This window comes from Ictalurus furcatus, chromosome 25 (genome assembly GCF_023375685.1).
Source record: "Ictalurus furcatus strain D&B chromosome 25, Billie_1.0, whole genome shotgun sequence".
NCBI classification, from domain to species: Eukaryota; Metazoa; Chordata; class Actinopteri; order Siluriformes; family Ictaluridae; genus Ictalurus; species Ictalurus furcatus.
The window spans coordinates 11,318,369-11,343,458 of NC_071279.1; the positions used below are offsets into that span (position 1 = coordinate 11,318,369).

A 25,090-nucleotide genomic window follows, 5' to 3' on the forward strand; every position below is an offset into this window, starting at 1 on the left:
ATATATATATATATATATATATATATATATTTATATATATATATATATATATATATATATATATATATATATATATATATATATAAAAAAGGGCATCATCTTTGATCCTTTGAAGCTCATAATAAACTCTGTTTCTAAAATTCAATTTGTTCACCTTTGTCGTATTGTTGCTCGCCTCAGTCACTTCGTTACCCTCAAACACGCTGAAACACTGGTTCATGCATTTATATCCTCACGTGTTGACTATTGTGATGCGGTCCTCATTGGTCTACCTGCTAATTCTATTATCAGAGTCTTCCTGTCAGCTCAAACCTGTCTGGCCATTCTCCTCTGACCTCTTTCATCTGCCACTCACTAGCTGGTTTTTTTTGTTTCTTGCAACATTGTGTGTAAACTCTTTGGTTCGAAAATCAGCAGTTTTAGAAATACTTTTTAGAAATACCAACAACCATGCCACGACCAATGATGTGAACATTAACTGATGTTCTTGACCTGTATCAGCTGGATTTTGTGTACTGTGCTGCGGTCACATGACTGGATGATTGGATAATTGTATTAATGAATACAGGTGATGTGTATACCATGTGCTTTGCTTGATGGATCCTGTTACTGTTCTTAGGGCTTTCTGAAGTTTGCTTTGGATGATGTGCTCAGCAAAGCACTTCTTTAGCTGCCATATTCCATTGTAAACATGCTATTCCATCACCAAAAGCCAGGGAGCAGTTAAATCGTTTGTGGATGGATTTCCTCTTCAAAACCACGATGCCTAAGAACAGAGAATCTTGATGCGAACTGAGCAAAGTATGTCTGTCGGTTGAACAGAGTACTTGAAAATACACTGTAGCAGTGCCAATAAATATATTTTTATAAAGTTCAGTGACTAGTTTTGTGAACATGAACCAGCTTGGCTCCCACAGCAGATCCTCAGTCATGGCTTTTTCCAACCACATGCATTTATGTAAATTATTTATGACTGGATTTATTGGATAGAGTTTTCCTCTGGGGCATATGTTAAGTATAAGTGGCCCCACTGACTAAGGCTAACTTTAAATACACATACTTACACCAAGATATGACCACCTAGCCAAACATAACACACTACAAGGCAGGAAATAGTGTTTCTGGTAACTGAGGGTACACACACATAAGCACACAAAAACCCTTCACAACAAGCAATTACGGTCAGACAAAGGCATCCAGATGCTATACAATGTTGGTAAACGTTATCCTACTTGTAAATGAAAGTAAAAAGCATGAATAATTTTCAGATGCCCATAACTCAGAGGACTTCTGCATTTATTCTAAACTCCTCCCACACAGGACAGGTGCGAACTGTACCGTCGCTCTCCAGGACTAGAAGTATGAGAGACAGTTTAGCAAAATTTACATACAGGATGATGCTGCATTGTATGCCACACTTATTCATTCAACATAATGCATATGAAATGCCATCTGCACTTTTAAAAGTCGGGAAAGCCTACAAGTTTGTTTAGGTTTACTCATTTTGAACGTTCACACACACACACGAACACCTCCTCCAACCAGGACTTATACGAACACATACAGTATAGGTCATGGCACCTCAAAGAATGACACACTAAAACACAAATACCAGCAGTGGGTTAGAGAGGCCACAGGGCAGTCCCTCTTACAGTCGAAATGCCTATTTACAGCACAAGCTGCAGGAACGGTAATGACCCCATTCAAAGCATAATGTAATGCCTCTACCAGCAGCTGATCTTGCTCTCAGCATAACACGCATCTGGAGTGAGAGGGAAAACAGATATGAGAGTTCAGAAGTGAGCAAGCGTGGCTGAGGCTTCAGTCATTTGTGCAGCCGATTCAATTCAGAGATGACTGAGGGGCAAAGTAAGGAGATGATTCGCTGTCGGAAGACAGTTTGGAAATTCCATAGCCCGCTTTGAAAACAGACCAAGCTCTAGATATTATGTGATATTCAGGGCAGCCAAGTGGTTTGAATAAATCCTATAATCGGATAAGAAATATTTAGAGACCAAACAACTAACCTTCTCAGGTTTCAGTCTCAGTCATGAACATAATGAAAACATGACATATGTTTCCAGTAATTTGAGTGAAAGTGCCTTAATGAGGTCAGCAACCATAACAGAAAACATATAGAACCAGTAGAACATGCTAACCATTGCCCCTAGGTGGGACAGATAAATAGCACAGTCATGTTCTCATATAATAAATACTTCAATTATCACCTGCATCAAACAACTTATACTATTTTAAGTCATTATGACCATGTAAGACCTCTACCAACTATTAAACAGTTAATGAAAACTGATAAATCGATGAGGTAGAAATTTTCTTGTAAAAATATCTTGTAAATGAGGAAACCACCGAATTTTAATTCGATTTAATGTTCAAAAGATCTTCACACAGCAGGGACCCTCAATCTTATCAGGAAATGGTTGATCTAGCCCTAGCCTTTCAGTCCAAACAAGGAGTGACACCAGATTCACATTGTTTAATTAGATGCTCTTGGTCTTTAAATCACTGTTAGGTCTCCTATTTGCCTTGGATGAAAACCTGAAGCCACAGTGATGCTTTGTGGATAAATGTCAAGATCTCTCTCGTCGCGTTCCATGCGATCATTCTCCCCGTCTTATTTTTGAGCTTCAGTAGCAGCTTCTTCCACCCACTACCCGTTTATGTCCAGAAATCATACTGTACATTTTAAAGCAGGCAAACCTGCATAGTTACTCTCAATATCATCTTTTAAAACATTAAAACCATTCATTTGTTTATCAAGATCGTCTTTAAATAGTTGCTTATGTACAATCTGTTTGTAGACAGGCTCTCCCCGGATAGTCTGTTAATGCTTTGTGAGGTTAGTGACAAAATTTCACTGGTGCTGCCCTTGACACACAGTACGGGGCAGCCCAGGCCTGTGAACACCCCCCAAAGCTGCTGTGGAAGGTCCCTGATCCCAAACAGGCCCAGGCATGTTCAACGTTACAGGCCACTTGGTAACCAGCAAGAGAGAGAAATTCATAGAAAGAAATATATTACAAGGCCAAGTAAGAATGTTGCAAGGGAGTGGGTGAATGTACTCCTAATGTGTGATGCATGTTTAGGAAATATGGAAGAGAAAAATATTAGATTAGAGTGTGTGTGTAAGTTTGAGGAAATATCATTTTTGGTTTGTGGAGAAGACAGGGTCTTCAATGTTAATGAGTTATGAGACAACTTCCTGCTTGGGTTGAGGTTACTTCCCAGAGCTTTTAAGTTCTCTTTGCAATGCTGCAAATGCAGGAAGTGAGCCTCTAATGGTATGAGTCTGCACCGACAGGCAGCACCCCCCCCCCTCCCCCTCTGATGTGTTTAGGGATGAGGCAGGTTCATGCGGTCTTCAATAAGTGTGCTCTCTGCTCCCTGCATCTCTATGCACTGGCGTATGCTGGCTATGATGCCGCTGAGACGCCGGTCGAGGGCAGCGAGGTGAGGCTCAGTCAGAACTGGGTAGGCAGGGTCGTGGGCCATAGCCTGACGCATCGCTGAACTCAGAGCTCCACCCTTCAGCAGGTTCAATCGATTCCAGGTGGACACACGTACCCTGAGAGAGGGACAGAGAAATTGACAGCGTGAGCAAGAAACAGAAAAGCAGTGAGTAGGAGCAAGAGAAAGTGAGTGAAAGAAACCAGATTGAAAGTCATTGTGAGAGGAAAGTAGATGCAGCACTTGCAAATTGCACCAGTACATTGGTTGACATTCATTAATTTGTAGGAAATAAAGAGAGATGTGCGAATTAAAAGAAGAGAAGAAAGCAGAAAGGGAAAAAAAAATCCTGCTGAGGAAACCCTGTATCCTGATTCTTCGCAATCGTTTCTCTATCTTTTCCTAGCACACACAAAATCACATGCCTGAGCACGCACACAGAAACCAGAAGAGTGGGCAGGTACAAATAGGTCCAGTCATGAAATGACTTTTTCAAAAGTAAGCCAGAAATGAAGGCAACTCTTATGTCCTGTTTGCTGCAATTCACTTGCATACTTCCTGGAAGCCTAATATTCTGAGTCATAATCAGAAGCCCAGCGACCTCATTAACTACACTGCTACTTGACCATAGTCATTTTTACAAATACTTTTTAATCAGCTCTCTTAATAAACTTGATCTTATTTCCTTTCTAAAACTCTATAGAAACACTGCTTTGCTATGCTCGTGGGGTGATCTAGAACAAACACATGCAGACATGTGTTACAGTAAATTTCCAGATTACAACATAATTCAAAGCGTGACCCATACAATCCACACTTAATATTATTGGGCTGTTAAAATGTTTTGGTGTCAATGAAGAGACACTAGGACCTTTAAAAAAAAATTTTGCCAAACGGTCTACACTAAGACTGGAACTTCATGGTTGAGTCAGAAACTTTCATTTTTAATGATTAGTTTAGGTATTCACAGCATTAAAAAAAAAAAATTGCATCTGCATTCATACCGATAATAAAAAGGTGTATATTTCGACACTCACATGCAGCACTGATAGAGAGGAGCCAGAATGCTTCTTTCATCTAAAGCTGGGTTCCCAAAACTGCAAACCAAGAACACACATTTATTTCAAGTTCTTCACAAGCTTATCATCTAACTTCTGTCCTTCTCTCATCACCTTTTAGCATTGTCCAGTAGAATGAGCATGCTGGCTCCGCCGTCGTCTTGGAAACTCTCATAGTGATGCCGATCTGCGTTGCCAATTAGGTAATCAAAAACAGACGTGTCAATCACGTCCAAGAGGCGTGGCCCGGCATCGTACGGAGGCATCTTCTTCACTGCTTCACAGTAACTCTCATCATACTCCCACCTAACGCAAACACAAAATCAAATACATGAATTTAAATTCAGATAAAACACATGATACATGGGTGAACTAGACATGACTAATGGCACATCAGCAGTAGCATCATCATCCCCAAAGGAAGACATTGACAAGTTATCTTCATTTAAAAAGAACTCGCCTATTTAACCCTTTCATGCATCGTGTCCACACTTAGGGGTAGGTTTTTTTTTTTTCTTTGTTTTGGGTTTTTTTTTTTTTTTTTAAGAAAAATGTAAGATGCACAGTGGATATAAAAAGTCTACACACCCCTGTTAAAATGGCAGGTTTTTGTGGAAAAAAAACAAGTTAAATCATGTAAAAACCTTTTTCACCTTTATTGTGAAATTGCAACATATAATTAACAAGTGGCAAACACCCAGAAACATTATTGGGGGGAAGAAAAACAAAAATCTTCCAATGTCCATCTTGCATAAGTGTGCACACCCTTATATAATTGGGAATGTGGCAGTGTTCAGAGCCAATCAACCAATAACATTCAAACTCATGTTAAATACTAATTAGTGTACACCTGCCATCAATTAAAGTGACGGATTACCCCAAGTACAGCTGTTCCTATAGGATTTTACTGAAATCCCTCTTGGTAACATCCAACTGGAAAAGTCACAAAGAGGTTACAAAGCAGGTACGGGATCTCATTGTTGAAAAATATCAATCAGGAGAGGATTACAAAAAAATTCTAAGGCATTGGATATACCATGGAACACTGTAAAGACAATAATCAACAAGTGGAGAAAATATGGTATGATAGTGACACTACTAAGAACAGGACGTCCCTCTAAAATTGATGAGAACCTGTCAGGGAGGCTGCCAAGAGGCCTACAGCAACATTACAAGAATTGCAGCAATTTCTGGCAAGTACTGATGCTCCCTACATGTGACAGCAATCTCCCGAATTCGTCATATCCCTGGGCTATGGGGTAGGGTGGCAAGACAGAAGCCTTTTTTTAAACCAAAAAAATACATTAAATAATACATCCAATCTCCCAAAACCATGTGGAATAATGTGTTATGGTTACCCCCCCACCCAAAAAAAACCCAAAACCCAGCACATGGTGGTGGCAGCATAAAGATTTGGGGCTGTTTTTCTTCAACTGGAACTTGGGCTTTAATCAGGGTGGAGAGAATAAAACCAGTAAAATAGCTTTGTAACCCAAATGCCAGTCAATTTTGACACAAAACCATAAAGCTTCTGCTAAAACACTTAAAACACCTATCAGCATGACAACGACATGAAGCAAACCTCCAGATCAACAAAGGAATGGCTTCACCAGAACAAGGTCAAGGTTTTGTAATGGACCAGCCAGAGTACAGATCTAAATCCAATCACAAATCTGTGGGGTGACCTGAAGAGGGCTGTGCACAGGAGATGCCCAGCCAATTGGACAGTGTTAGAATGCTTTTGCAAGGAAGAAGGGCAAAATATTGCTAAGACAAGAAGTGCCAAATTGATTGACTCTTACCCATAAACTCTAAAAGATTAAAATGTTGTGATTAAAATCTAAATGTGCTTCAACTAAGTAATAGTTTAGGGGTGTGCACACTTGCACAACTAGGTTATTGTACATTTTTTTTTTTTTTTTCTAAAATGATTTATTGTTTTTTCACTTTAATTTATAGGTTAAAATTTCACCATAAAGGCAGAAAGTTCTTTTTGATATACATTTCATACTAAATTGTTTCAGAAATTAAAACAAAATCTAAGATAAAACAAAGGCAACCTGAGTAAACACAAAATACAGTTTTAAATGATGTTATTTATTGAAGCAAAAAAGTTATCCAGTATCAACTGGGCCTGTGTGAAAATTTATTTGCCCCATGGTTATGAATTCCCCAAATCTATGAAACTGCATTCATAATGGGGTTCAGCTGGACCAGACACAACCAGGCCTGATTACTGCAAATCCTGTTCAATCACATGAACAACTGAAAACTGTCAGGACTTCCTCCCTCTCTGCATGCTTCCTGGCTCCCTGTGTGAGTAGCGCTGATTCTATGTAATGTGTTGAGTTCCTGTCATCTGCCTCACCGGGACTTTACCAAGGACGGCACTCCATCCCGCCTCACCCTGACTCCATGGATGACGTCGCTTTGTCTCCTAACTCCACTGAGGTTGTCGCGTTACTCCACCTCACTTTGTGAGCGACTTTTTCCACACCTCCACCTTTGCTGAGGATTTTACTCCTTCTGGACAATCCTAGCCTCAAGTCCATCTGCCATTTTGTCCAGAACCCCGTTTTTGACACTCTTCTGGCACTTTGGGAGCCATTCCGTAAGCAGTCCACACAGTTCGTTTTGCAGAGTTTTTTTTTCTGATTGTTGTGGCCAAAATGCTTGATTCTGCTGCGGCTTTTTGTAAAATTCAGGATGCAACTTGCAGTTTTTTTTTGTTTGTTTGTTTTTAATTGCAAGCTCCTTTAAGCATTGTGGAGTTTCCTGATTTTGCGTTAATTTCTGTGACCGCAAAATTCTGGAGGGACTGGCTAAGGGAAGGGGTCCTGTTACAAATTCCCCCTCTCTACACATATATTAGAGCTCCTCTAATGTTTTGTTTATACAGCCATATCTGCAATTTGGTTTGATTTTGTGTCTTGGCTTAAGCCTCTGTCTCGTCACTGGCTTAACTCCCTATAGTGCTGCGGCTGTGTGGTCCTGTTTTGTATTATTTCCTGAGTAGCTGGTCTATTCATGCCCTTCTGTGTCTTTGTGAATGTCCATTGTTGTGAAGTCTGAGCCTTATTCTTGTTTTATGTCTGGTATTTCCATGTTTAGACCTTCGCTTGTGTTTCCAGTTTCATTATTATAGATTATCCTGGTTTAATTTTGTCTGCTTGCATTGTGACTCTCACTATTTTTGGACTGCCACCAGATTTCATGGCACTTTACAAAAACTCTGTGAGTAAATACTCACAACCATAAAATTAATCCTACATGTTGGGGAGCGCAACTAACTAACCCCCCCTAAAAAAGGATTTTTTTCTTTTTCTATAATAGCCAAATAATGACTTGTGTGTGTACCTGGCGAGTTTGCCCTCTCTATATGTGCGTCCCCATGGATGTCTGTGTTTCTGCAGTGGCCAGACGTCAGGGAGCCAGAGTGTCACTGATCCCTCCATTATGTCACCCTCAGCACATGCAGGCTCACTCTCCCGGCAGTAGTAACACTTCCCATAGAAGCAGGTATTATTCCCTACAGGCACACACAAGAGACAAATATCAATCACAGCTAGCATTAATCAATGCAATTATAACACAGGCAACGTTTATGCATTCCTATGGTGAAAAAGTTGAAATCAAATGAATTAAATATTAGTTATCAAGGTGCATCATAGTACATCAAAGTGCTCTAAATCTACTGCTATAATTGGGGATGTTTAGGAAAAAACATCATATTGACTTTTTTTAAAATCCCACTGCACTGACTGAATTACTACATAGCCATTGTACTAGTGCAAAACGTTTGAACGTGTTCCAACACCCTCAGAGAAACAGAAAGATCACTAATTAGTCTCAACTAACACTAACACACTTGGAGCTGATTTATACTTTCTGCGTTGAATTCGGTTTGCGAATCTGCATCGGAACGCAGAGAGGGGGTTTATGGGTAAGTGTGGCAAGCAAAGGTGCACTGAAGGACTCGCATACTGTCCTCCGAGACACTATGTATCTATGCCCATGGATTTGTGGTGGTGGATGTTGATCATGAGCGTTATCTGTGATTTTATGAGGTGTTTCAGGGCAATACAGTTCCAAACACACAGAGTGTAAACAATTCAGCCTGCACACGATTTTCTTTTTCTTCTAAAGTAAAGACTTCCAGCGTACAGTGTAGCAACTCTAAAAGATACATAAACAAATATATGGTGGGGGGAAATAAATCAAAATTAAAAATACATGAACCAGCTGATGCTGCTAAGTGGACAGGCTATGCATGTATGCACTGACCAGGATAAAAACAGTTTTCGATGATCAATAAATGAATGAATGACCGAATACGTGCTTTTAACCCCACTGCCAGAATAAATTTCTACATAATTCCCTGTAAGACACTAGTGGTAAATGGGAGGAAAGCGTAAATACAGTCTAGCACCCTTCTTTCAGACAGATCATCAGTGATCAAGATTCACTCATTCAACTTTGTAGACAATGCTTTTTGTTCATGCTCTTCCCTCCTAGTTAAAACATGACTTGACTTCCATCCTCCTTACAGCTAGTGTAGTTCCGCAATTCAGAGGAAGGAAATTTTGTTTTGCGGTTGCCGCTGCTTTCTGGTTACAATATCAAAATGGGCTTAAAAGAAAACACGCCTTACTGGAGAAAAAGTCTAAAGCATCTTCCAGATTAGAAAGCAATCCAAAACTGTGGATTTAACACAATATACAATACACAGCTTCAATATATGAACCGTTTGATACTAATTAATACAGACGGTTGAAAACACTTTTGAAAAACATCTCGGTGAAATTCGAGAGCTGACGTGGTTTATAATTAACCATGCAAGATTTGTGTTTTCCCCAGAATTTTTCAAAACAAAAGTTACACTCATGTTGGCTTCTATTTATTATTCCTACAGTGAAACAGGGAACTTTCCATTGTTTTTGTCCTCAGAAGCTGCTCTTTTTTTCCTTTCCCTTTTCTGGTTTGGTTCATAAGACTCCGTGACCGTTATGTGAAAGTATGTAGGCAGCACCTATGAGAGCACCTGTGCTCTTCACATGTCTTGACGTGCTTGCGATTACACGTTCACATGAGTAAAATTAGCACTTATTTTGCTTTGTCTAGAGCAGGGGTGGGAAATCTTATCCGGAAAGGGCCAGTGTGGGTGCACGTTTTCATTCCAACCAAGCAGGAGGCACACCTGATTCCACCAGTTTAATCAGTTGATCTTGTCTTTCAATAGATTCACGTGTGGCTTCTGCTTGGTTGGAATGAAAACCTGCAGCCACACCGGCCCTTTCCAGATAAGATTGCCTACCCCTGGTCTAGACACTTCAACAGTGGTCTTTCCTCATCACGGTCTCTTGGCCAAGCAATGTCTACTTTTCAAGTGAGTGCCCAACAGTTATGCAATTTGGAAAATGGAGATCTAGATATAACAAAAATGGGCTTCTTTAGGCCCTGCTCTCCTGCTTAATGAATGTCTGTTCTACATGGTTTCACTACAAGCAATGCAAAATGATTAGAGATGTTTAATTCCTGTTTTCTGGCTACATATTATTTGGACAGTGAAAAGAATAATGCTTTCTGCATTCTGCCACAGCTTCAGGGTCCCCAGTTCAGTCCTGAGCACTGAGATTTACATGTTCTCTGTGGGTTTCGTCCGGCTTCCTCCCACATCCCAAAAACATGCTTGCAGGTGGACTGGCTACGATTTTGAAATTGCCCATGGGTGTGTGTAGGGTCTGTGCGTGCATTGTTCCCTGTGATGGACTGGCCTCACACAGCCATGTTCCTAGGATAGACTCTGGATCCGCTGCCAAAGTGACCAAGCCAAAACAGTTACTGAAGACGAATAAATGAATGTACGCAAGCTTTTAGCCCCCAAACGCCAGATTGAATTACTACATAATTCCTTTAATACGTTAATTATACACTGGGGGTTAAGTTTTAACTGACTTGTCTAGACACTTGGCAATGCTCTTGTTCAGGCCCTTTTGACTTCCCCTTGGCTAAGAAAAGTCTTGAATTCATGCAGATTCACTGCATCGAGCCTAGTTCTGCAATTCAGAGGACAGAAATTTTGTTGTTGTTGATGCTCGTCAGGCCAAGTCATGCTGTCAATAATGATTCACAGTCACTCTCTTTCTCCACATTTATCCCAGTCAGCCTGTCTGAAACAGGCTTATGTTCTCTCGCTGGTCAGAGACCAGTAAAGCAGTGAAGGAATATTGTTTTCAAAGTTGATTTAATTTCTTCTGGGTGCTCATGATCGAGTAAACTGAAGCAATGTACTCTTTAGTATGCATCTTCTATGTACAATACCAATTTTATCTGAGATGCTTTCCATAGCAACTGGAGGGTTGTATTGCAAGCGAAAGCTGTTTAGAGATGAAAAGGGCAGAAAAAAATCCCTCAGTTCATGACAAAGCAGTTCATAAACCTCAAACAATACCTCTAGGAAAAAAAACTTAGTTCTACAAAGCAATGTGGGTTTTTTTTTTTTTTTTGGTCTAGAATCAACATGAAGATTCTGAAAACTTGATTAAGGTCTATGTATGTCCAGTAAAGCACACCACATATACATTAGTAGAGCTAAGAAAACTCCAGTAAGGACTGTTGAAATCTACTGCATAAGGTATATGTAGTTTCAACGTAGGGGCTAGGGTTATTTGTGGGCCAAGGGAAAAGGATGTCCATTGCAACTGTAATTTACCTCATAAGCAGTAGAGGGCTCTAAAAGGACTAAAAGCTCCTCCAAATAAGTTAAACGTGCTAAGAAAACGTAAAGACGTAAAACTGCAATAGACTGGGAGAAAAGTGCAAGGGCGAGGATGCCTGGGACTGCCAGACAGGTGTTGAATGCACTCTGAGGCCTTGTGGTTTGCCCGGGGTCTGACTGCAGGCAGCTGATCATACACAGCTGCTGTTTAGATCCATTGTGTACAAGCACACAAGAACCCCCTTGCAAAACTCCAGTGGAACAACCATGACCTCAACCCACCATCTCTGGGCTGAATCATACTCATACTTCTGCAAAAAAAAAAAAAAAAAAAAAAAAAAAAAGAAAGAAAGAAAGAAAAAATGCACATAAAGATATCCATCTCGAGACAGAGAAGCAGGTTTACATTACCCAGCATGGTTGCAGTGGCTCAAAGGGGAAACCACGTGAACTACGAGTGTGTGATGGTGCACATTGAATTGGGAAGTGTATACAGTAGCTTGCGAAAGTGTAGGAAGTGTTTTCAGTAAGGTTGTGATATAACCCAAACTATTATAATTCTAAAGAAAAACAGAGCAGTTTGAGGAACAGAAGACAGAATAGATGGAGCGTTACAAGCACTAATGCGGCTCATCTTTAAAACATTACAAGAACAACAATATGTAACAGTGAATATTTGGAAGAACAGGAGGTGCATAAGAAATGGAAAACAACACAAGACAAATTTCAGTGTAAAACAATAAATCACCACAAATGGTTCTCAAAAACAGTGTAAACTTCATCACATACAGTACTGAAAACCAGGAGTGAAAAATCAAGCCGCTTCAATTTTTTTTCTCCTTGTACATTCTGGTTTGAAACATGCGACACTGCCCCCTAGTGCACACACTCAATATGTTCGGCAGACCTACATGAAAAGCTTACAGCACCTGGTATTCCCAGGCAGTCTCCCATCCGAGTACTAACTAGGTGCGACTCGGCTTTACTTCCGAGATCAGCGTTGTCGGAGTGGTATGGCCGTAAGCAAACGCTGCCTTTAAATAGTGTAAGCAAACTTTGAATGTGTCGGTTGGTTTCTTGTTTCTTTGGTTGATGGAGTCCCTATACACAAAGTAATATAAAAGCATTCTTTTGCATTCTGAGCATCAGAAATTGCAGGATGGTGTGCTTACGCATTCAGTCAGGAGCATGTGATTTTCCAAGAAATTTTGTGGCCACCTAAAACACTGTGATTTAAAAATAATAGCAAATAAATACTAAAACTAAAACAGTATTATTACCAATGTGTTTGTGTGAATAATTCAGGTTGTCCAGTCAGTACATACAGTATATTACATTTTGTATTTATTATTTATAACAAATGCTCTACAGGTTCACCCTAACATTCTATGCATTTTCTCAGCCACTTCATTTTTTGTGGATTTTGCTCAAGATATTTAGTCCCAGTAGTCCCTGACTGTATCCGAACACCCATACAGTGCTAGTTTACACACCATATCCCACACATCATATTAATAATTTTACTGCCTCATTATTTATTAACACTGAGCCTGAAGTATTGATTTCTTTTGTTTGTTCGTTTAGAGATTTTATGTTTTGGTGGCTGCATTTGGATAAGAAATGAACACACTTCCTCAGATGAATCTGACAGAGAGGAGAAAGACTGACCGTGCATGAGGAACGTGCTCAATAGCTGCTCTGTGGCAACTGGCTTTATCTCTGTGCGCAGGTTCACAAATCGCCCCACCACTAGAGGTGCTCTCCTAAAGCCCAGGATCCTGTAAAGGAGGAAGAGACCGTCCATGTAGCATCTGTGTAAACTCTAGTAATTAAATCTCTTAAACAAGCTAATTTTATCTGTCCCGCATCTCCTCCTGTTCCTGCTTTTGTTTCACTGACCATATGAATGTTGTTATAATAAAAGTTATATTAGTGCAGTATATTTTGTATTTCATTTGCCTATGTGGGAGTCTTACCTATCTAGGTGAAAGGCAGCGATCTCTGCATTATGTCTGTCATAGCCTGCATAGGGCTCTCCTTCAACCACATAATCTCTGTTGTACCTGTGAAAGGGAGACATCGGCATTAAAGTACTATAGAACTATATACAAAGCAATGCAATTTTGAAATGACATCAATGTTTATGAATTGAACAAACAGAAAGCTCAAGCTCAAATTCCAAAAACATTTAATGAACAGAGAAGCTTTTTGACACTCGTTACATTCATTTGCATTGCAACATTACAGCGGTAAACACCATCAGTTTTGAAGTGCAGATCTGAAAGTTGATGTGTTAACACTCATCAAACGTGCAAACCACTATAATTTGATTAATATCAATCTAACTATATAACATGGTTTGTTAAATTGATGTTCTGTTCAAATACTGGTTGTTATAGCAGGTTTTGCCATAAGACTAAAATCTCATTGGTCTAATGAACTTTTTTTATATTAGAAACACGCATTGCCACTATACAGGTCACTATAGAGATTTCCATCTTATCTTTAATAAACCACTGAATGAAAACACAAATGAATGTTCCATGCCAGAAAAGCAGATTATTAGTATATAATTTGGATTGTTAAGATTAAGAGGATTATTCCCATTTGACACTCACAGAGCACTTTATTAGGAACACCTGTACACCTACTAATTCATGAAATTATCTAATCAGCAAATCATATAGATATGGGCCAGCAGCTTTGGGTAACGTTCACATCAACCATCAGAATGGGGATAAAATATGATCTCAGTGATTTTTACGGTGGTATGATTGTTGGTGCCAGATGGGCTTTTTTAAATATTTCTATGAAGGCTGATCTCCTGGGATTTTCAATTGTCTCTAGAGTTTACTCAGAATGGTGTAATAAAGAAAAAACACCCAGTGAGCGGCAGTCCTGCAGAAAGAAATGCCTTGTTGTTCATGAGAGAGTTCAATGGAAAATGGCCAAACTGGTTCGAGCTTATAGAAAGGCTACAGTAGCGGAGATACCCACTCTGTACAATTGTGGTGAGCAGAAAGGCATCTCAGAATGCATGACACGTCGAAACTTGAGGAAGATGGGCTACAACAGCAGAAGACCACGTCGGGTTTCAATTCTATCAGCCAAGAACAGAAAGCTGAGGCTGCAGTGGGTACAAACTCACCAAAACTGTACAGCTACAGACTGAAAAAATGTAGCCTGATCTGATGAATATCGATTTCTGCTGAGGCACACAGATGGTAGGGTCAGAATTTGGCACCAACAGCATGAATCTATGAACCCAACCTGCCTTGTGTCAACAGTCCAGGCTGGTGGAGGTGGTGTGTTGGTGTGGGGAATGTTTTCTTGGCACACTTTGGGCCCATTAATACCAATCAATTATCACTTGAATGCCACAGTCTATTTGAGTATTTTTCCTGAATCATGTGCATCCCTTCATGATCACAGCTTACTCATCTTCTAATGGCTACTTCCAGCATGATAATGCACCATGTCACAAAGCAAAACTTGTCTCAAACTGGTTTCATAATCATGACAATGAGTTCAGAGTTCTTCAGTGGCCTTCCCAGTCACCGGATCTGAATCCAGTAGAACAGCTTTGGGATGTGGTAGAATGGGATATTCACAGTATGAAAGTGCAGCTGAAAAATCTGCAGGCACTTTGTGATGCAATCATGTCAACATGGACCAGAATCTCAAAGGAATGTTTCCAATATCTTCTGGAATCCACAGCATGAAGAATTGAAGCTGTTTTGAGAGCAGAGAGCCCCCTACCCAGTATTAGTATAGTGTTCCTAATAAAGTGTTTTCTTTAAGTGTATTCTTAGTTATAAACAGTTATAAATGTTGCTCGAGGGTGAAGCTTGTCATTCATGATTGGTTAAACAAATGAAACCTACAGGTAAACATTGAGATGCTTTAAATACAAAGTTTCAGTAATATTGGAAACCGTGATCAAGAGTAATATAACTCTTGATATTAAAACAATGTTATGGCACATGCCTACTCGTCCTTCATCTGCTTACCTCTTGGGCTTGAACACCACCTTCTGTCCTCCGTCCAGCACCAGAAGTGCTTTCAGTTGGGTGCCTTTGTAGCCGACGTCGGCCCTTTGGATACGGGCGGTGACCAGGGCGCTGAGCACAGCGGCCAGCTCAGGTGTCTCGTCTGGGTAGACCTCGCGTGGCCCCACCCACTGTGCTGCCACCTCCCAAGGTGACTGCAACGTGTGTGTGAGGCGGGCATTCTTGGCCAGAGCTAGGCTTGCCTCCATCTTCCGGAAGGCACGCAGGTCACGGCGGCTGGCAGCTGAGCCTTCGCCTCCATCCAGCAGGAAGAGCTTGGCCAGGCCCAGCAGCAGCAGCACACCGCACAGCACCACCACACGCTGCTTCAACTTCATGATGGAGGAGGAGAAGGAAACCCAAGGGGTCACGCCCTGAGCATGACAGGGCCTGACTACTGTACACCACCAGAGGGAACAGTCACAGAGGAAAAGGAGGGGGCAAGTGGGAGGCGATTAGGACAGGCAAAGTTAAGTGAAAGGGAAAGGCTGGGGAAGAAAGGAAAAAGAGATAGATTATAGCCTTTTCATTGCACAACAGTGATATTGACATATACATACATTACACCAGAAAAGTTAGTACAGACATGGATTTTTGTTGCTACAAGAACTTTGATGTGTCATGCTTCATTAAGTAAAAGAAAAATGAATACCTGTTTTAGAATATTTGTTTTCTTCTGTTTTTATGATACAGGATGGAGGGCTGGGAAAAGGTTCTTCATTTGATAGTATGTGACTGATGCCTCTATCTTGCTCACTTTTTGTCTGCTCTAAAACAAAGGTCACACATAGGAGTGGATTTTACTCATATCACCACTGAAATACCAAAAAAAAAAGCCCACACCCCCAGGCCTAATGTCGATCACACCAGCAAGGATACAACCAAGCGGCTGGAGGTTTAAAATATATATATCACAATTTTTTTCAGGCTGGAAGTCACAATCCATGGTATTATCACAGTATTTTTTCATGTTGGTTGTTAAGACTATTTAAAACTATTGAATTTAAACCACCCAATCAGGTGCAATTATTATAGACCTCAAGGTAGTGGTAGGAAGGAATATAATTTGTGGCACCTATCTTCTGCACTACCTGTTATATCAGACACTTCCACACTAAAACGGTATACTGTTCGTGGCTACACTGTCACTTACTGTGCCCATTGTCCTGTTTTAGTAGTATTGTACTGTCCTGTGTTTTTAGCACACGTTTGCACGTGCACTTTATGTAGAAATGTGCAGATCTTATTTAGTCCTGTGTCGTCTCATGTGGTTAGTGTGTTGTTTTATGTAGCACTATGATCGTGGAGGAACATTGTTTCATTTCACTGTGTATTATACCAGCTGTATATGGTTGAAATGACAATAAAACCACTTGAACTTGAGCATCATGTGGTAAGGCCAAACACATGGTGCTCTTTGTCCTCGTAGTGGATGTGCTCAAACAGTTTATAACTGCAAACACAGTTGAACCGGCCATTCTGCTCGACCACCTGTAATAAACAGATCTTACATCAGCAAGCAGCACTGGCCTGTCCACATGATGTAAAAGAAAACATGATTCATCAGACCAGGCCACCTTCTTCCATTCTCCCTGATCCAGTTCTGATGCCAAAGTGCCCATTGTAGGTGCTTTCGGTGGTGTACAGGGGTCAGCATGGGCACTCTGACCGACCTGCAGCTACACTGCCCCATACACGGCAAGCTGCGATGTACTGTGTTCTTACACTTTTCCATCATAGCCAGCATTAACTTTTTCAGCAATTTGTGCTACAGTAGCTCTTCTGTGGGATCGGACCAGACGGGCTAGCTAGATCCTGTCGCTGGTTCACCGGGTGTCCTTCTTTTAACCACTTTTGGTAAGTACTAACAACTGCATACCAGAAACCAGCCCACAAGACCTGCTGTTTTGGAGATGTTCTGACCCAGTCGTCTAGTCATCACCATTTGGCCCTATGTCAAAGTCACTCAGATCCTTACACTTGCCCATATTTCCTGCTTCCAGCACATCAACTTCGAGAACCGACTGTTCATTTGCTGCCTACTATATCCCACCCCTTGACAGGTGCCATTGTAACAAGATAATCAATGTTATTTACTTCACCTGTCAATAGTTTTAAAGTTATGGCTGATCAGTGTATATCTGGATATTAATATTTGCATAAGGGCGATCAGACACTGCCCTTGTGTTTAAACTTCTGTGTCTCATGTGAGTTTATTCCACATCTACAAGAAGTTGGGTGGAGTGTGTAAAGTCAACATGGCATGATAATGATCTCTACATGTTGTTTTGTGCAAACTGCACGTACTGTTCCTTTACCTTTTCTAATGAAGGGATTGTCTTTTTGCCATTATTTTGGTCATGACATGTCTGGGAATTGCCAAACTGACGTAATTGCTATACAGATGAGGTAAACTACCTAGAATATGCCAGTCAAGTTTTATGGTACAGCCACTTCAATGGAAGACTAAATTACAGAGATTATTATAGAAAATTTCATTTCGATTATAGAATTATTATAACGCTATTATAGACAATTTAATTTCTGAGCAACATGAAGCAACGAAACATGTTTCATGTTATCATACATTACTTTTGGCAGGTCAATCAGGACATCTACTTTGTTCACATCATTGTCCATATCAGTGGTCATTTTAAAACAATCAATTATCAACAGATTCTTTTTTTTTTTCCAGATATAAGAATATCAGTGGATCAAAAGTTTACATACAACACACTGACTGTCTCTTTAAACAGTCTGGAAGACTCCAGAAATTCATTTAATGACTTTTAGAAACTTCTGATTGGAAGCATGCAGGTGGCACCATCATGATGTGGGGTGTTTTCCTGGAAAAGCAGCTGGTACACTTCCAAAAATAGATAACATCATGAGGAAGAAAGGTGGATTATCAAGAAAATATATATATTTTTTAAAACCTCAGGACATCAACCAGAAATGTAAAACTTGGTCTCAACTGGGTCTTCCAGCAACACAATGATCGTAAGCATACCTCCAAAATGGCTTCAAAACACAAAAGAATTGGAGTGGCCATCACAAAGGCCTGACCTGAATCTCAGAGAAAATATGTGGACTGACTGAAAAAGCTTGTCTGAGCAAGTAGGCCGACAAACCTGACTGAGTTCTGTCTGGTGGAACGGGCAAAAATCTGGCATAGTACTGTGAAAAGCTTGTGGAAGGCTACACCAAGTGTCTGATTCAAGTTGAAGCAATTAAAAGTCAACGCCACCAAACACTAACAAAAAGTGTATGGAAACTTATAGTCCGCAGAAAATCTAATATAGTGAATAAAAGCTGAAATAAATCTCTACTATTTTAAAATGACCTCTTATGGAAATAAAGTTAGATACTCTAAATGACTTAACACAATTGTCAACAATTCAGTTTGACAGTCTTTACCCGAGCTGTATGTAAACTTTTGGTTTCAACTGTAGGTGTAGCTTTAGTTATAAACAATTGCTGTCAGCCAACAGAAGTTTCCTCCATTGGTGGAAACAGATCGTCACTGACTAAATACACAGCACAGCTGTGTGAGCGTGTGAAATATGATATGCATGCATCAGGAGTGTGTACACTTCCTGATTACTTTATGAGACACACCTACCTTATTAGTGCACATTGTAGTAGTAATAATAAGGCACATTATGCTTTAAATCGTCCTCTAGCCCATAATCATGTCCACAGAAATTCTGGCTATTATTAGTTGGTAGACCCAACCCAGTAGGTGGTTAAAAAAAAATCCCAGCAATGCTGGTCTACCTGTTACACTCGGACCAATGCCAAACTACCACAACACGATCATGTCAGTGTCACTTGTGTGCTGAGAATGATCCAAAGCACAAAGAATATCTGTTCATGAAATGGGCATTTCCACTATTTCAGGTTGAAGAAAAATAGGGGAGGCCATTATAATATTACCAGCTCTGTAGTCAGGAACTGCTTGCTGGCAATGGCAATTGCTAAAACTCAGACGGATGGTGGATTTTTAGGTAATTCTTCAATAATGTGCAGTAAACAGTGAAAAACAACACAGTTGGTATTTATCAAAGGATTATATTACATAATCCTTTTATATATGAACCAAGTCCAAATGGTCGACATTTTCAAAAAAAAACTGCGGATTGCGTAATGTGCTACGACTCATTGTAGGGCGGGGATTCCCGGCGGTGTTAGTTAACGTCTGAGAATTCAAAACATCTGCGTAAATCATTCCAGATTTACAGGTCTACTCTTTCACCTGGGTGTATTTTTAAGTGATAACTCATACTAGCGTACTTCGAAGTTAAACTGCAAAGCTCCTGTGCAAAATGCGTAAAGACCGCCGGGTCTGCTAATACAATATAATCAGAGTAAGCATCACTGGATTTCGTTGTGGTATAATATTGTGCAGTGACAATAAAATCATTATATCACAAAAGCCTAGCTTCAAATATCTGAACCATTTAACATGTAAAGCCTAGTTCACACTACACGATTTTAGACCCGATTTGCAAGTCGCCGACAAAAACCCTTTGAGCAATCGGCAGTCGATCGTTATGTGTGAACTACTCAATGACACAGACATTTTGCATGATAAATATCTGGAGCTGTCGGGCATCTCCACATCCTGTGGTGTGAAAAGTGTCATCACTGGTAGTGATTGTGGTGACGAACTACAACCAATGAGAGAGCAAGGCCTGGGGTGAGGTCACCGTGAGGATGGGAAACCCACTAAACTTATGGCAGAAGCATAAAGGGGAGAAGCGGTACAACTTGTTAACATTCAAAGAAGACGACGACGACGAAACAAGAAAGAAGAAAAGTGTGGACACAAGTCATGGAGCAAAGTTTAATTGGACTTTGGCAGGAGCTCAAAACATCACGCAAACAGCTCGCAAAGCTCGTTTCTGTCCTACGTCCATCTTCAAATAAACAACTCCAGTTTCGCGCGCGGTTTTCACATCATGTATCTGAGTCACTTCTTGCATGTGTTTTCGTGACAAAGCGTAGTTTGGACACCAGATAGAGTCGTCAGGTGACAGAGTCATCATCAGATCGTATAGTGTGCGACCCCCTGCCACTGAGCAATCACGTAGTGTTCTGCGATCTGCTCACGTTGAAAGTCGTGTAGTATGAACTTAACCTAAGCAGTCTTTACAGGATTTCGCAGCGTTGTTGTGATAGTTTTTGCTCAAAATGCTCAAACTTTGTGATGCAGCTTGTTGAGTGTTTTGTGCTGTTTTTATGGAAAACTACCTGAATTGGCGAAATTGAACGTAATTGTTTCGCACGGTCTTTCACAGTGATGTTTGTTGGTAATTGAGTCCTTTTAGCTGTACTCATGTTCGATGCACATGAATCGGAGAGGGCGTTGGCTGAATACGCGTTGTGATGATGTCACATGATTCGTCTTGGCCCAAATCTGCGGTAATTCTGAAAAATTTCAAACTCGTCCGAATATTGTGGCGTTTGCTTGATTTCATTTCTGAGATTGCAAAATCTCTAAATCCTGACTGATTACTTTAATGCAATTGGAATATAATCTACAGCTGAAATTTTAGAGAGTTATTCGAGGAGTTTCTGTCAAAGAAAGAAATAGAGCCTAGGGCTGGGCAACGTGATGATATATCGACATCGTGATAAATTGTCACAATATGCTTTTCTGAGATATAATGAATATTGTGATGGAATTTTATTACATTTCCAAAAAGATTTAAATGAATTTTCTAAAAAATTCAATTATATATTTAATAATGAAATATTTTTCAGTTTAAAATAGTTTACTTTAAATGAATAAAAAGCTATTTTAAGAATCGAAAAACAAAAGTATTATTATTTATACTTTTTTTAATGTAATACTGCTGTACTGTTGGCAGTTATGACCGCAATATGATATTTTTGTCATCACCCACCCCAGTGAAAGCTATTTCCTGATAAAAAGTTTGTAAGCAGCTTTTTATCCAAGATGATTTTAAACCTGTGTGATTACAGCGGTCTAGGCAGGAGATGATACACTAAAGCCATGATACGAGATATTTACCAAGACGATACCGACACAAACAAAATATTACATTTTAATACATTTATTTTGTAATGACAACAAATCAAACCACTGCAATATTCATACATTGAATTTAGTGTCATATGTATTTCACGGCAATGTTATTAACATGGAAAGATTGTTTGGTGATAGATCGTGCCTTCCCGTCATCTTACCAATTTAATTACACAGACGATAAAAACAATTGTGATTTTATTTTAATTTATTTCATCCAGAAAGAGTTTCTGGTTATGCCATTTTCAGCATGATGTGCTTCTGAATCGTTTCTAGACACTTACAATCATGGTGGTGAGGCAGTTCGGTTCCCACTCGCAAACTTCCTGCTCCGTATACTACTACACCGGTGCTGCCTCCTAACGTGTAAGAAGAGGTAGTGCTCATAATATATACTAAACAAAAATATTGTGATACATAGAGCCACAACAATTAATCAATAAAATCAATAATAATCTATGATAACAATAGATACAATAAACTATTACAAATCGCTCTCCGAGACAACTCGTTGTTCCCGAGTCATATTAAAGATCCGTTCCAAATGAACGGATCGTTCATGATCGACACGTCACTACTCCTAACACCACGGGGCTCGACACAGGAAGTTTTGATGTCTGTGACAGTACAGTGCAAACCCAATTTAAACACTCCATGTACACTACTGACATAGTGCCAGGGTGGTGTTGAGGCATAAATTCATCAACCCTGAGGCTTCATTAGATAAATACGAGCATATCAGGTGTGCATAATTAGTTTATCAACGTACCACATCTTTACACTATATAGCAGAGGTTCTCAACCAGGGGGGCGTGGAGAGATCTGAAGGGGGGCGCAAATTGTTTTCAAGAAATATTTTAATAAGTATTTTATTGCTTTTCAAATAGAATGTGCATAAATGAAAAACCCGGCATTCTCTCCCTCTGTATTTTCTTTTTGCTGGGGAGAGGCGGAGCTTAGCCTGCCTTTTATCTAGCTGTCAGTGCAGACCCGTGTTCCCAACTTAAGAGACTTTTCAGACCCCTTTAGCGACTTTATTTTTGTAACAGTGACAAATCCAGCGACTTTTTGGACAAACCTTAACAACTTTCCAAATATCACCAGTACTGTCCTGCAAGTGCGAGGTCTTGCTTTCCCACTGCACTTTCACCTCTCTCTGCGTCTGCTCTGTTCAGTGAAGGGCTGAGAGCCGGAGATTTAACAATGTCACGGATAACGAGACACGCCCTTCCTCCCAATTTACATCATTCGTATGTGAATGTTTTTAGAATGTAAGTCGAATGTAATACATGTTTTACATGTGAAATAGTCCACGTTATTACAGCCTAGTTCTCTTATTCAAGGTAGTTACAGTGTTCAGAAACATTTTTGATCATTCATCTTCCATACCTGTCCGTTATATAGTTTTATAAAAGTTTTTTTAATCAAAAGTTATGAAAAGTAATTTAAAAAAGTACAAAAACACAAAAAACCTATGTATCTAAAACAGATTATAGATTAAGTGTGTATGTATGTGTGTGTATGTGTGTATATATATATATACACATTACATATATAGATTTTATATAGAATATATAATCATTATACATAGTCTCCTCGAATAAGGGGGGAGGGGTAACTTTAGTTACAAAAGGTTGAGAATGTCTGCTATAAAGGATTTCTAATCTTGATCTTTTTGGCTTTTTGAGGTGGCATACAGTGCCTCACCTCAATCCAGCACAAGCAGGAGTTTTTAATACCCAGTATTACAGTTTCTTTTCTTCAGAAAAGAGTCTTTTACATGAACCTGACTGGAACAGGATGAGTGTTGGAGCTTCCACGCAGGCAGAACTCGACTTCCTTCTCTGTACAATCGCTCATTCATAGCACATATTAGCTCACTGACCTCTGCCACTGAACCACTAGCATCCAGAGATTAATAACTAATCTGTATTTATTTACTGGATCGTTTATTTCACTAGATAAGAGCTGTAACCGGTGTACACAGCCGGATATCAACGTGTAACTGACGGATACAAACACAGCCAGTGATATTGTGTTGCATATGTTGTGAATGAATAGATGATGAATGTGCACACACATAGCCAACAAGCTACCCAACACTAACACACATCTCTCTCTGAACAAAAATGCTGACCTCTTCAAAAGAATTAGTTAATTTACAAGCTTTTAAATAAATAAATAAATAAATAAATAAAAATAATAATAATAATAATTTCAAAAAACTCCGTATCACAGGTGTTAGGTTTTATCTAGCTAACGGCCACCTGCCTGTTTTATTGTTGTTATAGTTTTTTTAATTGATATTATTAACCAAGTAACGACAGTGAAATATGAAAACGTCTGCTTAAGCACACTTTCTCCACAGTCAGGAAAAACATCAAATAGATATGAGCTAGCTACACTGCCAAGTAAAGTAGTTAGCTAGCTAGCTAGTTAGCATAAGGTAGGCAAGTTAGAAGGTAAATAAACACAACACAGAATACAGGCCCCATGTTTTCCCCTTCCTGTTATGTGGGTTTGTCAGTCTAGTCTAAACACTTATCTAACCTTTAGCAGCGGACAACATAGTGGCTTTGTAGAAGAAAGCTAGCTAAGCTAAGCTGCTAACTAGCTAATGTGTTACTAAGGCAATGCAGCTAGCTACATGTGATGTGGTGCACACATGCCACTAGAATGGGTGAAGCCCAGGATAGATTTGGAGAACACAACTCACCCTTTCATACAGAAATAAAGCTGTTGGGGTTTAATGCAGTTGACTGATCCGCTGTGCAAACGCGTCTCATCATGTCCGTCTTGCGCTCGTGTGTGTGTGTGTGTGTACACACACCATTAAAGCGAGGAACGCGTCAGGTTTCTGCTTAAAGTGAGCACGTACAATGATTAGGAAATATATGAACACGCATATTTTTCTGTTTATCTCTAACCCACGTTAAATCTTACTTTTACTCATTTTCAAGATTTACTCGTGGGTTGTATTTCTTTATCATCACTTCCTGCCTTAGAAAAGACATCTAACATCTCAGTAACACTGTTGTTGTGTGTTGAGTTGATGACCACCAGAGGGCGCTGTTATACAACTACGCTGTCAATACGTTCTTGATCAACACCTGCTACTGCAGCACTCCATGCTAGTTGTTTTCCCCCTGTATAGGTTGTTGTGTTCGTATGTTAGATACAGATCTAACATTTCCAAACTCCGCATTAACAACCAGAAGTCTAGATAAATAAAGTGCCTTAGTTTGTGGAATGATGTACACGTTGCATGGTGTATATATACAGCGCATGCAAAATTACATAACGCTAAAGATCCATCCATCCATTATCTGAACCATTTATCCTACATAAGGTTGTGTTTTTTTGTCATTCGTAAACGATCGTTTCTTTGCCATTATTCAAAGAAAATCTCTGAAAAGCATAATGAAATATTGCTTATAGGATCCCATGTTGACTGGAAGCAGCACTTTGTAAGTGCGTCCTTGCTTCATAGTTATAGTTAGATTGCTTACTCAGTCACATTAGACAGAAGATAGAAAGCTTTCCAGAAATTTCCACAGAGCGTCTGGTTGAAGAGTTGAATAAGGTTGTGCGCTACAAATTGCTGTTTGTTATAATTTGAATGAAAAATTACTTCTTTTTCCAGCAGTCCAGCCCCCAGTATTTTCCAGTGTTTCTAGGGGATAGTAGTAGGGTTAACCTTCTATCCATCCATACATTTTCTGTAGCGCTTATCCTACACATAATCGTG

At 39.8% G+C, this 25,090-nt stretch overlaps 1 protein-coding gene across 4 annotated transcripts; it reads right to left on the bottom strand.

Moving 5' to 3' along the window:
• Positions 1 to 481: 481 nt before the first annotated feature.
• Positions 482 to 24,354, bottom strand: fam20b (FAM20B glycosaminoglycan xylosylkinase). Of its 4 annotated transcripts, XM_053614318.1 has the most exons (10): positions 24,286 to 24,337; positions 24,059 to 24,199; positions 15,943 to 16,059; positions 15,252 to 15,778; positions 13,218 to 13,304; positions 12,910 to 13,019; positions 7,881 to 8,052; positions 4,638 to 4,829; positions 4,503 to 4,562; positions 482 to 3,583 (listed from the first exon to the last, which is right to left on the bottom strand). In XM_053614318.1, the coding sequence occupies exons 4-10, from the start codon at positions 15,626 to 15,628 to the stop codon at positions 3,352 to 3,354; spliced, it is 1,230 nt and encodes a 409-aa protein (XP_053470293.1). In that variant the 5' UTR covers positions 15,629 to 15,778; positions 15,943 to 16,059; positions 24,059 to 24,199; positions 24,286 to 24,337; the 3' UTR covers positions 482 to 3,351. The 4 variants fall into 4 exon arrangements, with proteins under 4 accessions (XP_053470293.1, XP_053470294.1, XP_053470292.1 ...); XM_053614319.1 differs by having other exon boundaries at positions 15,943 to 16,054; positions 24,059 to 24,354; XM_053614317.1 differs by having other exon boundaries at positions 24,059 to 24,354.
• Positions 24,355 to 25,090: the final 736 nt, after the last annotated feature.

What these genes read in the sequence shown, in the direction of transcription:
- fam20b (XM_053614320.1), bottom strand. Translation starts at nt 15,628, where the DNA reads ATGAAGTTGAAGCAGCGTGTGGTGGTGCTGTGCGGTGTGCTGCTGCTG. An exon ending in GTGGTGTTCAAGCCCAAGAG is followed by an intron (nt 13,305 to 15,251) that starts GTAAGCAGATGA and finishes TCCCTTTCACAG; the next exon opens with GTACAACAGAGATTATGTGG. An exon ending in CTACTGGACAATGCTAAAAG is followed by an intron (nt 4,563 to 4,637) that starts GTGATGAGAGAA and finishes CTTGGTTTGCAG; the next exon opens with TTTTGGGAACCCAGCTTTAG.